General features: G+C 53.8%; 3 protein-coding genes across 4 annotated transcripts; all 3 read left to right on the plus strand.

Moving 5' to 3' along the window:
- Positions 1–167: 167 nt before the first annotated feature.
- CKS1B (CDC28 protein kinase regulatory subunit 1B) lies at positions 168–3,129 on the plus strand. The gene is made up of 3 exons (XM_040998551.1): positions 168–329; positions 2,009–2,136; positions 2,652–3,129. Exons 1-3 carry the CDS (start codon positions 271–273, stop codon positions 2,702–2,704), a joined length of 240 nt encoding a protein of 79 aa, XP_040854485.1. The 5' UTR covers positions 168–270; the 3' UTR covers positions 2,705–3,129.
- A 2,343-nt stretch (positions 3,130–5,472) lies between these two features.
- On the plus strand, positions 5,473–12,879 carry FLAD1 (flavin adenine dinucleotide synthetase 1). Of its 2 annotated transcripts, XM_040998798.1 has the most exons (8): positions 5,473–5,549; positions 5,928–6,150; positions 8,341–9,085; positions 9,717–9,864; positions 10,236–10,334; positions 10,444–10,633; positions 12,479–12,552; positions 12,660–12,879. In XM_040998798.1, exons 2-8 carry the CDS (start codon positions 6,070–6,072, stop codon positions 12,793–12,795), a joined length of 1,473 nt encoding a protein of 490 aa, XP_040854732.1. In that variant the 5' UTR covers positions 5,473–5,549; positions 5,928–6,069; the 3' UTR covers positions 12,796–12,879. The 2 variants fall into 2 exon arrangements, with proteins under 2 accessions (XP_040854732.1, XP_040854731.1); XM_040998797.1 differs by having other exon boundaries at positions 5,514–6,150.
- A 102-nt stretch (positions 12,880–12,981) lies between these two features.
- On the plus strand, positions 12,982–13,983 carry LOC121168554 (lens epithelial protein). Its single transcript, XM_040998799.1, has 2 exons — positions 12,982–13,577; positions 13,666–13,983. The coding sequence occupies exon 1, from the start codon at positions 13,336–13,338 to the stop codon at positions 13,519–13,521; it is 186 nt and encodes a 61-aa protein (XP_040854733.1). The 5' UTR covers positions 12,982–13,335; the 3' UTR covers positions 13,522–13,577; positions 13,666–13,983.
- The last annotated feature ends 499 nt before the right edge of the window (positions 13,984–14,482 follow it).

Consider the following 14,482-nt stretch of genomic DNA (forward strand, 5'->3'; position numbering starts at 1 on the left):
ACAAGAGTCGTATGAGCCAATAAGAAGCCTAGCTTTGCCCCAAATCCCGGCCTTGAGAAACGTAAGGGGGATAGTCCAATAAGGGCTAGAGGCGCATGGACGACTAAACCAATCGGAGGCCTTGAGGGTGGAACTGTCCCGCCTCGAGCCCGGGAGACCAATAGGAAACGCGGGCGGTGTGTTTGAAAGTGAGGCCAAAGAGGGTGGGAGCGCGTGTTGTCGGGAGTTGAGAGGTTGGCCGCGCGGGGCTGCTCACCCTCAGGCCGAGTTATGTCGCACAAACAGATTTATTATTCGGATAAATATGACGACGAGGAGTTCGAATACCGGTTAGTGCCGGCGTGGGGTAGGGGGACCGCAGTGAGGCCGTGAGTCTTGGAGGAGCGAAGACGAGGACGGAGGCGGCCGGGGTGGGCGTGCGCATGCGCGGGAGCCTAACGGGCGAGGTGGGCGCGGGGCGGAACGCGCCTGCGCCAAGGGAGGGGGCGAGCAGCTCCCCAGGTGACAGGCGCATGCGTGAAGGGGGTCTAGCGATCGTGAAAAGCAGTGGGATGTGGAATCTAACCACCTTCGTCCACCCTTGTGCGTCTCGAGCGCTTCGTCTCGGCATACTGGGGAGCTGCTGTCGAATCCGCCGGGTGAAGGCGGCCAAAAGCAGAGCCAGGCTTCCCGCGTTTGGAGAAAGTGGATGTTTTTATTCAGGGGCCGTTTGGTGATCTAGCTTCCAAGGCAGGAGGCGGCGAAGAAAGGGTCCGTGGGAGGGGGTTGCCTACGACACGGCGCGGCTCCGCCGTCAGTTCGGGGCCCTGAAGTCTATGGAGGATGTGACGGGGGACACAGGGTGGGGAGAGAAAGAGACCAGCAATCCCTGACCGCACAGCCAAGATGGGTAAAGTGTTTGGGGTCAGAATTCTGAGCCCATAATAAGAAAGAGAGGGAGGACGCAATTGTCCAAATGTCTGCGTTCCTTGTAATAGTTAAAGACTATTCCTAGGTTTGGGGGAAGCTTGTTTCTTCACTCCACCCTGTTGGTGCCTTCAGGCACCTGGTGAGGGTTCACCAGCCCCGTTAACCAACTTTGAAAAGCCGGGATCCCCCGAGGCGGCTCTTGGGCTCCATTACTTTGATCTCCCTCAGCTGCTTCCCTCTACATCCACGCCCAACGCTGTTTGCGGGTGACACGTCTGCAGGGCCCTGCAGGGCCGGGAGAAATCACTGCCTTCAGCCCTCAGGAGACATAACTGGTAGTTTGGCAGTGGCATTTGGTTTAAGAGAGGAACTTTTTTGTTTTTGTTTTGCCAGATTTTTGTTCCAGGGGCTGGTTATAGTGTGAGCTATTTTCAAACATTCAGACTAGAATTAACTCTTTAGAAGGGGGGGAGAAGCAAACCTTCACTAACTAGTGCAGGGAGAGCACTTGGAACATTTTTGTTGTGCGTGATGACGTCAACCCGGGCCGGTGTGATTGAGTCACAGGATAATGTCTTCGCCATGGAGATTTACCCTTGGTGGGGAAGCTGGGATTTCTCACGGCTCATGGCACATCCCTTCCCAGTTAGGAACATGAGTGTCACGATTTTTTAAAAAGTCCAACGAGAGCCCCACCTTCTATGGTGGGTCTTACACACTCCACTCCTAAACTACACGATGACTCCCTACGTGACCGGCACCAAGCACTCTTGGAGGATCCCGGTGCATGGCGGGTAATCTACCAGATGATCCTGTAGGAGGCAGAATTATAAACATCAGTGGTGCCTGGAACCCAAACGTTCATTCTTTAGAACTGCTCATTCACTTGTACTCTTTAACCTGCCTTTGTGAGGCTTCACATAACTTGGCCAGTATTTCCAGCCACCTCTACCCCACAACAGGGTTGCAGAAACTCCTGGAGGCCAGAAACAAGCTTCTCTTTCTTTCCTTGGCTTGGATCCAGGCACTTTACTGTATCCAAGAGATGGGGTATCCAGAACTGAACGGAGTGCTCCATACCCCTGTGTTTCTGTTACAGGCATGTCATGCTGCCCAAGGACATCGCCAAGCTGGTCCCCAAAACCCATCTGATGTCTGAGTCTGAATGGAGGAATCTGGGTGTGCAGCAGAGTCAGGGATGGGTCCACTATATGATCCATGAACCAGGTCAGTGTGGGGGCTCAGTGCAGCTCTGAGCGAATGGAGGAACACAGCTCCAGAACCTGAGTAAACAGGGGGGGGGGGGGGGAGGACATTTGCAGCTGCTTTGCCATTTGAACCAAACTGGAGTGATGAGAAATAAGAGTAAGCTACCTCATGGGCATTTTGTTTAAGGCCAGATGCATACCCTGGTTTTACTCATGGCTCCCGCCTCCTTCCCTGCCGGAAAGCACATTCCTGTTTCTTGGTTAAAAACCAGACAATAGCTGCCAGGCCAGACTAATGAGGGTCCCCCCATCCCTTTCTGGGGCTGTAGAAACACGGTGAAGGAGCTGATGGTCATAATTCCCTGCTTGGCAGGCAGGCCCAACTTCTGAGTCTGTTGCTAAGGCCATATGTTTAGTCTGAATTTAGTTATGAAGATCTGAGTGGGTGATAGGTGGGAGGCGTTGGGATTCACTTTTGGTGCTGTTGAGAACTGAATGGGGCGAGCCTATCTCAGAGGTCCCTCCCTCTTTCAGAGCCCCACATCTTGCTGTTCCGGAGGCCGCTGCCGAAGAAACCAGACAAATGAAGCTGGGAGCCACTTGGCAGTCCTGGGCTCCAACAGCTGCCCTTCGTTCCTAACACCCTTCTGATAACATTACATCGCCTTCCTGTTCCTCACTTGAGTATTTAAAGGATGTTCAGTACACTGTGGGAATGTGGTGCTTGCTGCTTGTCTTTGCCTCACCAGCCAGAGGAGTACTTTGTGAGCCACAGCCACAGGTGGTCCCGCAGAGCATGCCAGGCGGATGGAGCGGGGCTCCGAGAGGAAGACCCTAGTGTCACCGGGATCCTGTGACCTCACTGTTTCTGTTTTCGTTTTCTGCCAGATGTTGTACATACAAGGACTTGATTTTTTTTTTTTCTTATGTTGCGATGTATTGGAAACTTCTATTTTATATGAGAAATCTGTTCCACGTTAAAAGCCTTAATTAAAGAGAACATTTTTATAAATTTATATACATCCTTTTTATAAACCGACTCTAGCTGGAGGCATCACATTCACTGTCAGTGTTCAGATTATATGCCCTTCAGTTGCATAATGACGCTTAGCACTTTGCTGATAATGCAATTTATTTGAACAGTGAAGTAACTGGTTTTTAATCTACTTTAGGCAGGCTTGCTGCCCAGCAACAACGGGAATATATATTTCACTCTACTAGCCTGAGGCAGAGGTTATATGGGGACAACTCCATCTCATCAAAACAAGTGAACTGTTTCCCACAGTCAACAAACTTGTCTTTAACTGAGCCCCAGGTTTTTTCATAAAGATTTATTTCTGTTGGAAAGATTTTTCACTCCCCAAATGGCTGCAGAGACTCAAGCTGAGCCCATCCAAAGCCAGGAGCTTCTAACGGGTCTCCCACATGGGTACAGGATTCCAAAGTATCTACTGCTTTCCCAGGTCACATGCAGGAAGCTGGGTGAGAAGTAGAGCAGCTAGGATATGAACCAGTACCCATAGGTGATGCTGGTGCTTATACATGGAGGATTATCCAGTTGAGCCATGGCACCAGCCCCAAGTCCAAATATTTGGGAGCACACAAGAATAAAGGGAGGCACCTACGAACTTAGGTGCCCCAGTTCTACACACCCCATGTCTGTAGTTGGGGTGTTCTCAATCTCCCAGGGAGCTTTGTAAGTACTGATGATGCCAGCCTCATTCCTAAGTTTACTAATGTTTTGGTCTGGGGTGTGGACAATGTAGGGATTTCAAACAGTTTTATGTAAGTAGTTAAGTACTAAACTTTGAGAAAGCAGGTGTAAAGTATTTGCTTCAGCAGACGTAGTATTGAGTAAGGGAGATTAGTTGTTTTGCGTTTCTACCTTCCATTTATTTCTAGAAAAGTTCTTCAAAATAACCTTTCTGGACCACAGGCATCAATATTACTTGGAAGTTTGTTAGAAATGCAGATATTTGGGCTCTCTGAACTGAGGGGAGTGAACCTGGTAGTGTTTTATGCTTCCAAACTCATTGCTGTGGCTGACGCCACATCTCTTATAGGCAGACGCTTGTGCCCCGGCAGATCCAGTTCCCTGCTTATGTTCTAGGGAAAGCAGCAGAGGATGGAGCAAAACCTTGGGACCTTGCACCCACACGGGAGACCTGGAAGAAGCTCCTGGCTTAGAATCAGCTCAGCTCCAGCCTTTTGCATCCATATGGAAGGTGAATCAGTGGCTGGGAGACCTTATTGTCTCTCTCTGTAAATCTGCATTCCATTAAAAATAATAAATCTTGAGAAAAAAAAGCCTAATGGATCAGAAGAGAATCATTTCAGGAGGCATGTGGCTTATATCATTAGACAACTGGGAGTTTTGCCTCCTTTCTGCCCAGGTGTGGGGAGTTGCTGACATTTTGTAAAAACCCTGGGCTTACTGAAAGAATGGTCTTGAAGCTTAGCTTCACCTCTTGTATATGTTGTGGTTTCATGGCAACCCCTTGTCTTTGAGTTGTGTTCTGTGAAATGGGTGTGTTAACTCTAGGGATTTGGTAGGATAAAATGAAGCCAGGTGTGGCTCCCTACGCCTGCAAACAATGGCATGAACTTTAGACCCGGAAAAAAAATCCCACAGCCCAGCAGCACCTGAAGATTCTGGCTAGATGCAGACTCGGTTCCCATCCAAACTTTCTCAGTTTGCGTCGTGCAGATATGCAGGTGATTAGCGCAAACATTAGCATTTAAGCTGAGCTATTAGAGCAACAGCAACATCCCGGCAGGTGGCCTCCATTGTGCTTAAAACCTGGAGGGAGGGAGAGGAGCGCGAGCACCCTCTGGGGCAAAGAAGTAGCAGCACGCTTCCTCGCCAAAAGAGGCTGAAAAAATACCCTGAATACCAGAGCTAAAAGAAGCTTCCGCACATCCAAATGCCACCTCTTCGACGGGCACCGCTGCTGCCTGTGTCGGCGTGCCCCCAGCTGCGACTACAAGATGAGAATCCCTTCTGAAGCCAGCACCAACTCTCGAGCCCTGGGCCCAGCCAAGACTCAAGAACCAAGTAGCTAGATCGATAGATGGAGCACGGAACGGAGGTTAGAAGCTGCCCTGCACCTGCTGGGGCAGGAGGAAGCGCCGCCGGGCATCCAGGGCCGCCAATCAGCCCTCTGCTCCGGGTCCCGCCCTCCCCACCTTCCGGAAGGCCCTGACCCTGTGCTGTCGCCAATAACAACCTAGCATTGGTCCCGCTCGCTGGCTAAAGCCTGAGAGCGACAGTCAACCACACCTATGGAATCCTGCAGGGTAATCTAAACGGCAGCAAGACTAGCCAATCGGCGTGAAGCATCTGAATGGGGCGGGATTTGGAGTACGGAAGCCGTCCCGGGACATGAAGCAAGGAAAGAGGAAAACAACCCGGTGAAGGGGCTAAGTGGGCAGGTGAGAACTTGAAACATCTCCCCCACCCGAAACTTGATGGGCACAGAAGGAATCCGGGCTAGGCGGGGTGCAGGAGGGCCGGCTGAGTGGGGGAGGAGAGAATGCATTTCAAAGAGTCAAGGTTCTGGATGAGGTTTCAAGGAGCAGATTCCCTGCACCGGAAAGACATTTAAAGGCGCAGGTTCCCGAGATAGAGTAGATAACACTTAAAAATGGTAAGTCGAACAGTCCAAGGAGACTTAGAACCTTCTGTCGAGGACCTCTAATAGAGCATGGGCTGTGGTGTTGGGGAGTCGCTCGTCAAAGGTTTCGTTGGAGGCGACTGAGGGAAGACCGTGCGTGCCTGGGCTCCCGCCTTGTCCTTTCTGGCTCCTCCAGGTTCCCTGGACCCCGGAGCCGGTTCCCGGGCTATAGCCCCCAGTGCCCTGTAGAGCTGGCAGGCCTCCACCGCTTTCGGCCCCTGTCCGGGGGTCTGGGTGCCTACTGGAGGGCCTGGCGCAGAGGCAGAGAGGACAGAAGCATGGCATCTAGGGCCTCCGAGCCGCCCCCAGGGCGCAGCGTGACAGCGGGCATCATCATTGTCGGAGACGAGATCCTCAAGGTACATCTGCGACTTTATGGGGTGAGAGGGGCGGGGCGAGGGCTGCTGGGGCCCCGCTGAGGGAAGCGAGCCAGGGTGGACTGCAGTAGGAGCCCCACCCCGAGGAACTCCCATGCTTCGGAGGAACTGCGGTCCTCCTCACTCACAATGACTGCTGGAAAGCTTGGAACAGAGTCCCTGCAAGGTGCCAGGCGGTGAGGTAGAAGCAGGGCTAGGAAGCCAGGACAGCAAGCCCAAGGACATGAAGGAGGTGTCTTTCTTTGATTTTTTTTTTCCTGGGGAAAGATTTTTTTATTTATTTGAAAGAGTTAGAGAGGAGTAGAAACAGAAAAAGAGCTTCTGTATGCTGGTTCACTCCCCAGGTGGCTGCAAAGTCCAGAGCTGGGCCAGAACAAAGCCTGAAGCTTCTTCCTGGTCTCCCTTGTGGGTAGCAGGGGCCCAAGAACTTGCACTATCTCCTGCTGCCTTCCCAGGCTCATCAACAGGGAACTGGGTCAGAATTGGAGCAGCCAGGACTTGGGCTAGCACCACTGAAGATACAGGCACCTCAGGTGGAAGCTTAACCTGTTGTGCCCCAGGGCCCGCCCCAATGCTATATTTCTTTTTAAAGATTTATTTGAAGGACAGAGTGACAATCTTACATCTGCTGATTTACACCCCAAATGGCTGTAATAGCTCAAGCCAATTCTGGTTAAAGCCAGGTGCCTAGAACTCCATGGGTCTCATACAAGAATGGCAGGGGGGGGCCCCCCGGCGCGGTGGTGCAGTGGTTAAGGTCCTCGCCTTGCACACCCGGGATCCCATATGGATGCCGGTTCTATCCCGGCAGCCCCGCTTTCCTTCCAGCTCCCTGCCTGTGGCCTGGGAAAGCAGTCGAGGACAGCCCGAAGCCTTGGGACCCTGCACCCATGTGGGAGACCTGAAAGAAGTTCCTGGCTTCAGATCGGCACAGCACCAGCCGTTGCGGCTCACTTGGGGAGTGAATCATCAGATGAAAGATCTTCCTTTCTGTATATCCGCCTTTCCAATAAAAAAAAATAAATAAATAAATCTTAAAAAAAAAATTAGCCCCCCGCCCTTTTTTTTTTTTTTTTTTTGAGAGCTTCCCAGGGGCTGGCAATAAGCTTATTTCATCACCTACCTGGTTTTCCTAATCCACACAGTAACTATCAATTGTTACTTTCATTATAAACCTCAGGTAGTAGGTTACTCTCTTATTTTGTAATATATTTATTTGATTGGAAAAGCAGAGTTAAAGTAGGAGAGACAGAAAGATCTTCCATCCCCTGGCTCATTCCCCAAGCAACCACAATGGTTGTAGCTGAGCTGATCCAAAGCCAGGACCAGGAGCTTCTTCTAGGTCTCCCATATGGGTGCAGGGTCTCAAGGCTTCAGGCCGTCCTCAACTGCTTTCCCAGGCCACAAGCAGGGAAGTGGAGCAGTCGGGACACAAACCTTCACCCTTATGAGATCCCACTGTTTGAGGGTGGAGGATTAACATGTTGAGCTACCACACCAGCCCCTGTTAGTAGGTTGTTTGACTGAGTCTGGATTGAGGGCTTCCCAAGGTGACAGCCCTAGGAAATGATAGCAACGGGCCAGCAGCTTGATTTTTTTCCCTTACTCCAGAGTGCAAATTCTGAAACAATAACTCCTCCATAGAGAATCAGGAGCATATGGGGTCAGAAAAGAAAATGAGGTGCACAGTACAAACCGCCTCAGAAAAGAGCAAAGGAACATGAACTTTATTCTGTATACAGTTGGCAACAACAAACGGCTGCTGAGCCAGGAGTGATGCAATGGCAGTGACGCATGAGGAAGGTTACTCAGCAGACCCCAAGCAGAGAAGGGGATGCAGGCCAGGAGCCCAACCATGCAGCAGTTACCATTGTCCGGGTGAAAAGTACCATGCACCTGCTTGGTGGCCCTGGGGATAGAGGAGAACAGAGCAGGAAACATTTCCGAGGGAGAGTTGAGTGAGCTCTCAGTCCACCAACCTTGGTGATGTGCACTCTCCCTGACTCCATTCTAGTAGGCTTGCTCCGTGCAGGCCCCTCTGCAGCCTAAAGCGTCCCGCCAAACAGCAGAGTACCCCCATCAGCAGCAGGTGCCAGCGGTCATATTCTCTCCCCTCCTCTCCATCCACACAGTACTGACAGTCTTCCCCTCCCCTTCCCACCACCTGCCCAGGGCCACACTCAGGACACGAACACCTACTTCCTGTGCCGGACATTGCGTTCCCTGGGGGTTCAGGTCTGCCGGGTTTCTGTCGTGCCAGATGAAGTGGCCACCATCGCCGCTGAGATCACCGCCTTCTCCAGCCGCTTCACCCACGTCCTCACCGCGGGTGGCATCGGCCCCACGCACGACGACGTGACTTTTGAGGCAGTAGCACAAGCCTTTGGAGATCAGCTACAACCACACCCCGAGCTGGAAGCGGCCATCAAAGCCTTCGGCAGTGAGGGCTGGGAGAAGCTGACACTGGTGCCTTCCTCTGCCCGTCTGCATTATGGCACGGACCCCCGCACGGGGCACCCCTTCAGGTTCCCGCTGGTCTCCGTCCGAAATGTCTACCTCTTCCCCGGCATCCCAGAGCTGCTGAAACGGGTGCTGGAAGGGCTGAAGGAACTATTCCAGAACACAGCAGTCCGATTCCACTCGCGGGAACTGTATGTGGCCGTGGGTGAGGCCTCCATTGCCCCTGTCCTGGCCGAGGCCCAGGCCCACTTTGGGCGTAGCCTCAGCCTGGGTTCCTACCCGGACTGGGGTAGCAACTACTACCAGGTCAAACTGACTCTGGATTCGGAGGAAGAGCAGCCCTTGGAGGAATGTCTGGCCTATCTGACCTCCCGTTTGCCCCCGGGATCGCTGGTCCCCTACCAGCCCAATGCTGTGGAGCAGGCAGGCGAAGCTGTGTACAAGCTCGCTGCATCAGGTAGAGGAGGAAGGGACGAGGGGCAGCACGCGTCAGGCCCCAGGTGCTACCCTAGATCTCAGTATACCAGAGCTCCTGGGGCTTCCCTGGGAATCCAGGAAGGCAGGGGAGAAGGAAGCTTTTTTTTGTTCCTTTCTCCTTCCAATGGGCATTGACCTGAGTACCTGCTCAGGGAGTGGGATGGAGCTCAGCAGGACAGGGGCCTGTCTCTGTTTTCACAAACCAGTGATTTCCCCAGAAAGGTTGGCCTTCAGCAGGTGAGCAGGTGGGAGCCCAGAGAGGCCCCAGGGACTCCCCAGCAGGGAATCAGCCTTGCTGAGAAGTGGTAAAGGGACATGGAAGTGGTAAAGGGACATGGAGGATTTGGTCTGACCAGGAGGTGGGCAAGAGCTAACCGTATGTAAGAGGGCCTGGAAGGAAGCCAGGACCTGTACCCCACAGTCAGGGAAAGACGCTGAGACCTAGCTGAGGTGTGGTACGGGCTGAATGGCAGGCCAAGGAGCAGCAGGAGTGGCTGGGACTTTGACCTTGAAACCCCAGGAAGACGGAGAGGGAAAGCCAAGCAATGTGGCTCCCTTTGGACAAAGCCAGAGTGTTCCATCTCGTGCCCTCTTCCATGCCTGTCCGACAGGGTCTTCTCTAGGAAAAAAGGTTGCCGGTGCCTTGCAGACTATTGAGAGTGCCCTGGCCCGCTACAGCCTGCCTCAGCTCTGCGTGGGCTTCAATGGTGGCAAGGACTGCACCGCCCTCCTGCACCTGTTCCATGCAGTTGTGCAGAGGTGAGCACCCCAACCAGTCCTGCTCTCCAGCTCCCCATCTGAGGGTGCATGGGTGGGGGAAAGCAGGAGGTGGCCACCATGAGCCATCATTTCCATCCTCTCACCACACACCACCATCATACTTACTGAGCATCTGATATATGCTGGGCCCAGCCCCCACAGGGCAGTCACATCACAGTCCTGTTGGGGAAGTGAAAGAGGGGATATGTGCTGAGCCGGAAGAGTGGGCTTCCAGATGCGTGTGACAGACTGGGGAGACCAGAGGCTGTTTTCCCCAACCCCCCACCATGGGCACAGGGAAGACCACAAGCTCCCCACAGAGCCCCTCCGCGTCCATGCTGGCAAGCCTGTGGATTCTTCCCCCTCCCCAGGAAATTCCCTGACGTTCCAAAACCCCTCCAGATCCTGTATATCCGCAGTGTCTCCCCTTTCCCTGAGCTGGAGCAGTTCCTGCAGGACACCATCAAGAGGTAATGGGGGGCGGCAGCAGGTTTGGGCTTCCAGGAAGGCCCCACAGAATCCACTCTGACCCAGCACCCCCCCCCCCCCACACACACACACATTCTGTTCCTTCCCAAGGTATCATCTGCAGGTGTTGGAGGCCGAGGGCGACATGAAGCAGGCCCTGGGGAAGCTGCGGGCACAGTACCCCCAGCTGGAGGCTGTGCTGATGGGCACTCGCCGGACGGACCCCTACTCCCGTAGCCTCTGCCCCTTCAGCCCCACAGACCCAGGCTGGCCCTCGTTCATGCGCATCAATCCACTGCTGGTAAGGGAACGGGAATTTGGAGGCTCAGTCACTGCACTCTGGCCCCCCAGCAGGAGGTTAACACCTGAGGCTTGAACAAAGGGGCACCAAAGATTCAATTTTATTTGAAAGGCAGAGTTATAGAAAGAGGGAGAGAGATTATTCCCTCTACTGGTTCACTCCCCAAGTAGCCACAGCGGCCAGAGCCAAGAGCTGCTTCTGGGTCTCCTACCTTGGGTCAGAGGCTCAGGCTGCTTTCCCAGGCACATTAACAGAGCTGAGCCGGAAACAGAGCATTTGGGGTTGAACCAATGCCCATGATAGGATGGTGGCACCAAAGGGGGTGGCTTAACCTAATATGCCATGGTGCCAGCCCCTCATTCATCCTTCTGACCAGTACTTAGCACAAGTTCAGTGGCAGGCATTGTACTTGGTGCTATGGACAGAACAGCAACTTAGACCTGTGCTCCCCCAATATGATAGCCGCTAGCCATTGTTATGTTTTAAGTTTTTAGTTAAAATGAAATCACTAAAAGCCTCTGAACTATGTACTTGAAAAAGACGAATTTGGGCATGGATCTGGCATAACAGTAAAAACCACGTGGCTTGAGATGCCCACACCCCCTGGTGCAGTGCCTGGGTCCTAGGCCCAGCCCCATTCCCAATTCTGGCTTTGTGCTAGTGTATACTCTGGGGCAGTGAAAATCTGGCATGGACTTGGGTCACCACCCATGTGGGAGCCCTGGCCTGAGTTCCTGGCTCTTGGCTTTGGCCTGGCCCAGCTCCGTCTACTGCAGAGTGAACCAGAAAAAGAGAGATGACTTATGTCTTTCCTGCTGTCTCTCTCTCTCCCATGTGGTATAATCTCTGCCTTTCCAAGAGATGAAAACAAATAAGTAAATAATGTTTAAACAAAAATAACTCTTACAACATATGCACTATAGTTCAAAGTTCTTAAAAATTATTTATTTGAAATAGAAAGATATAACACTCACTCTAGTACTCCCCACATTAGTTAGGTTTAGGCCAGCCCAAAGCTAGGGACCAGAAAGTCACATGGGTCTCCCACAATGTCAGCAGAGGCCAAGTACTTGCACCATTACTGCTGCCTTAGCAGGGAGCAGCCAGGACTCTAATAAACACATACATAATGTGTGTGTGCACGTGTGTGTGTAAGACTTGGTTTTTTAAGATTTATTCATTTTTATCAGAAAGGCAGATAGATGTACCAAGGAGAGACAGAGATATTCCATCCCCTGGTTCGCTTCCTAAATAGCCATGATGACCAGAGCTGAGCCAATCTGAAGCCAGGAGCTGCTTCTGGGTCTCCCACATGAGTGCAGGGTCCCAAGGACTTGGGTCATTCACTGCTTTCCCAGGCAACAAGCAGGGAACTGGAGGAGAAATGGAGCCACCGGAACTTGCACTGGTGCCCATGTAGGATGCCAATGCCACAGGTGAAGGCTTAGCCTGTTATACCATGGCACCAGCCCCTCAAACCAGCATTCTTGAAATGGGATGCCTGTGTTCTTGAAGCAGTTTAAACTTCTGCACTTAGACACATTGCACATCACCACCGAGGTCTAGAGCACTCACATCCTCATGAGGCAGCACCTCCTGGCATTGCCTTGGATGCCCATGGGCCCTCACTGTCCTCCCTCAGCCCGTACCCTTGAAGGACGGACAGGGAGTGCAAGAGAGGATTCCTCAGCCTCACCGGAGCAAGGACATAGCAGTCGGTCGGTGGCAGGAGTTTGCCTGGAGGCCAGGGCGGTGCAGGAGCCTTGGCTGGGCCCCAGTCCAGCAGCAGGGGCGGGTGTGGGACAACAGGGTGGACTAGTGATTCTCCTATGACTCACCTCACAGGACTGGACCTACAGAAACATCTGGGACTTTCTGCGTCAGCTCTTCATCCCGTACTGCATCCTGTATGACCAAGGGTAAGGCCATGAGGGCAAGAAGACTGGAGGGGGTTGTGAATGGCACGAGAGCCACCAGAAAAGCCCACCCATCACCCACCTGCCTCTCCACATCCCCCCTTCCCCAGGTACACGTCACTGGGGAGCCGCGAGAACACAGTGAGGAACCCAGCCCTCAAGTGCCTGAGCCCAGGAGGACAGCCCAGCTACCGCCCAGCCTACCTACTGGAGAATGAAAACGAGGAACGCAATTCCCGGATGTGATGTACCTCCCTCCCCCCACCACCTAGAAGAAGGAGAGGGCTGTCCTTGGGTGCAGCCTGACAATAAACCGTGCCTCTCACTGTGCCTGATGCTCTGGCTATGGTATTCCTGCTCCGAGCTGGCTCCGAGAGGTCCCCCAGGGTGGGGGATAGGACATAAAAGGCTGGAAGGGGGCTCTTGCTGACCAGTTCCCAGGGTTAGCCGCAGCAGGAGCTCACCAGAGAGCAGAGGCAGGAGTTGGACCAACTCCTGGGGCAGGGGCAGCCAGGCAGGACAGCACCCAGGCCAGAAGGAGGGACGCTGAGCTGGCGTGCCTGGGGAGAGTGAATGGTAGAGTGGCCAGGCCTGCCCTTCTGCTGGCCCCACCCTATCCCTGGCCACAGAGGCTGACTCAGCCCTTTCCTAGGCCCAGAACTTTCCCTGTGCCAGACCCTGGGGCCTTTGTCTGCAGTCATGAGGCCCGAGGGGGAAGGGTGGAAACAGTGGTCATAAAAGGCAACCCCCCGCCCCTCCTACCCCTTTCCTCACAACTGCTCCCACATGCAGCTCCGGACACAGCCTCTCGCCCACACCCTGCCCTTCACCCTCAGAGGGCTCCTGCAAGATGCCGACTTCCAGGTGCCCATCATCAAGACAGGCACAGGGTGGCAGGGCCTGCAGCAGATCCTGAAGGAAATCGCCTACGTCCTTCTGTGCTGCTGGTGTATCAAGAAACTGTTGGATTGACGGTGGCAGGTGCCTTGCCTGCCCTCCCCACGGGCACCATGGCTGGCATCGCTCAGGTGGGCACGGGCGGGCAAATGGACATATGAGGCATGGGCTTAGCTGCTGTAGCACAGCCAGTCTCTCAGCCCCAACTCTCTTCCTCAGCACCTGCCCAGGATTTGTGAAGACCCCCCGGGGCCAACTGTGCTTGACCAGGGGACCAGCCACAGATGAGTCAAGTGTGGATTCTATTTAGAGCCGCTCTGCCTGATGGGCATGAATTCAGCCCGGCTGGCCCAGACCCCACCAGGGCCTGGTAGCTGCCCCAAGCAGGGGTCCAAGGGCCCCACCTCTCGAAGGAAGCTGCTCCCATGCCCTCCTAGTGCCAGCCAATGGGCGGTCCTGGAAGTCTTTGAGAAGCACTGAACCCCATGTATAATAAATGGGCACTGAGGTCAATAGCTCTAAGTGTCTGAGGGGAATTTGACAAAGGGCCTTGGAGCCAGGCTGCAGTCGGTACAGAGCTGGAAAGCCTGGTGAGGGGGAGGGCAGACAGGCCGGGCTCCTCCCAGCCAGGATGGGATGGGAGGGATAGGTAGGCTTGGGTGGGATCCTTTCTGTGACGTCCAAGGCATTAGCACGGAGAGCACACAGGACCCGGCTCCTTGCCCAAACAGGAAGCCTGGTCCCGATAGGGAAGGCTGGAGGGGAAAGTGCTGAGCCGGCACAAATCCCGCCATACGTGGAGAGCTGCACAAGCTCCTAGCTCCCACTCGAGCTGTAAGGGAGAAGCACCTGTGGGGCCATACAGCTCAGCTCTGCCCAGGTGCACACACACACAGCCTGAGCGAGCAAGACCCGCAGCTGGCTTTCCTCCCTGTGGACTCGCCATAGTGGGCCAGGGACATCATATGACACTGCTCACGCATGCATGACAGACAGTCCCTACAACGGTCCCCCTACAGCCACAGGCCTTTGATTT

This window comes from Ochotona curzoniae, unplaced genomic scaffold, assembly GCF_017591425.1.
Source record: "Ochotona curzoniae isolate NIBS_2020 unplaced genomic scaffold, NIBS_Ocur_1.0 scaffold_1037, whole genome shotgun sequence".
NCBI classification, from domain to species: Eukaryota; Metazoa; Chordata; class Mammalia; order Lagomorpha; family Ochotonidae; genus Ochotona; species Ochotona curzoniae.

What these genes read in the sequence shown, in the direction of transcription:
- CKS1B (XM_040998551.1), top strand. Translation starts at nt 271, where the DNA reads ATGTCGCACAAACAGATTTATTATTCGGATAAATATGACGACGAGGAG. An exon ending in GACGAGGAGTTCGAATACCG is followed by an intron (nt 330 to 2,008) that starts GTTAGTGCCGGC and finishes TTTCTGTTACAG; the next exon opens with GCATGTCATGCTGCCCAAGG. An exon ending in CTATATGATCCATGAACCAG is followed by an intron (nt 2,137 to 2,651) that starts GTCAGTGTGGGG and finishes TCCCTCTTTCAG; the next exon opens with AGCCCCACATCTTGCTGTTC.
- FLAD1 (XM_040998798.1), top strand. Translation starts at nt 6,070, where the DNA reads ATGGCATCTAGGGCCTCCGAGCCGCCCCCAGGGCGCAGCGTGACAGCG. An exon ending in TCGGAGACGAGATCCTCAAG is followed by an intron (nt 6,151 to 8,340) that starts GTACATCTGCGA and finishes CCACCTGCCCAG; the next exon opens with GGCCACACTCAGGACACGAA. An exon ending in CTGCAGGACACCATCAAGAG is followed by an intron (nt 10,335 to 10,443) that starts GTAATGGGGGGC and finishes TTCCTTCCCAAG; the next exon opens with GTATCATCTGCAGGTGTTGG.
- LOC121168554 (XM_040998799.1), top strand. Translation starts at nt 13,336, where the DNA reads ATGCAGCTCCGGACACAGCCTCTCGCCCACACCCTGCCCTTCACCCTC.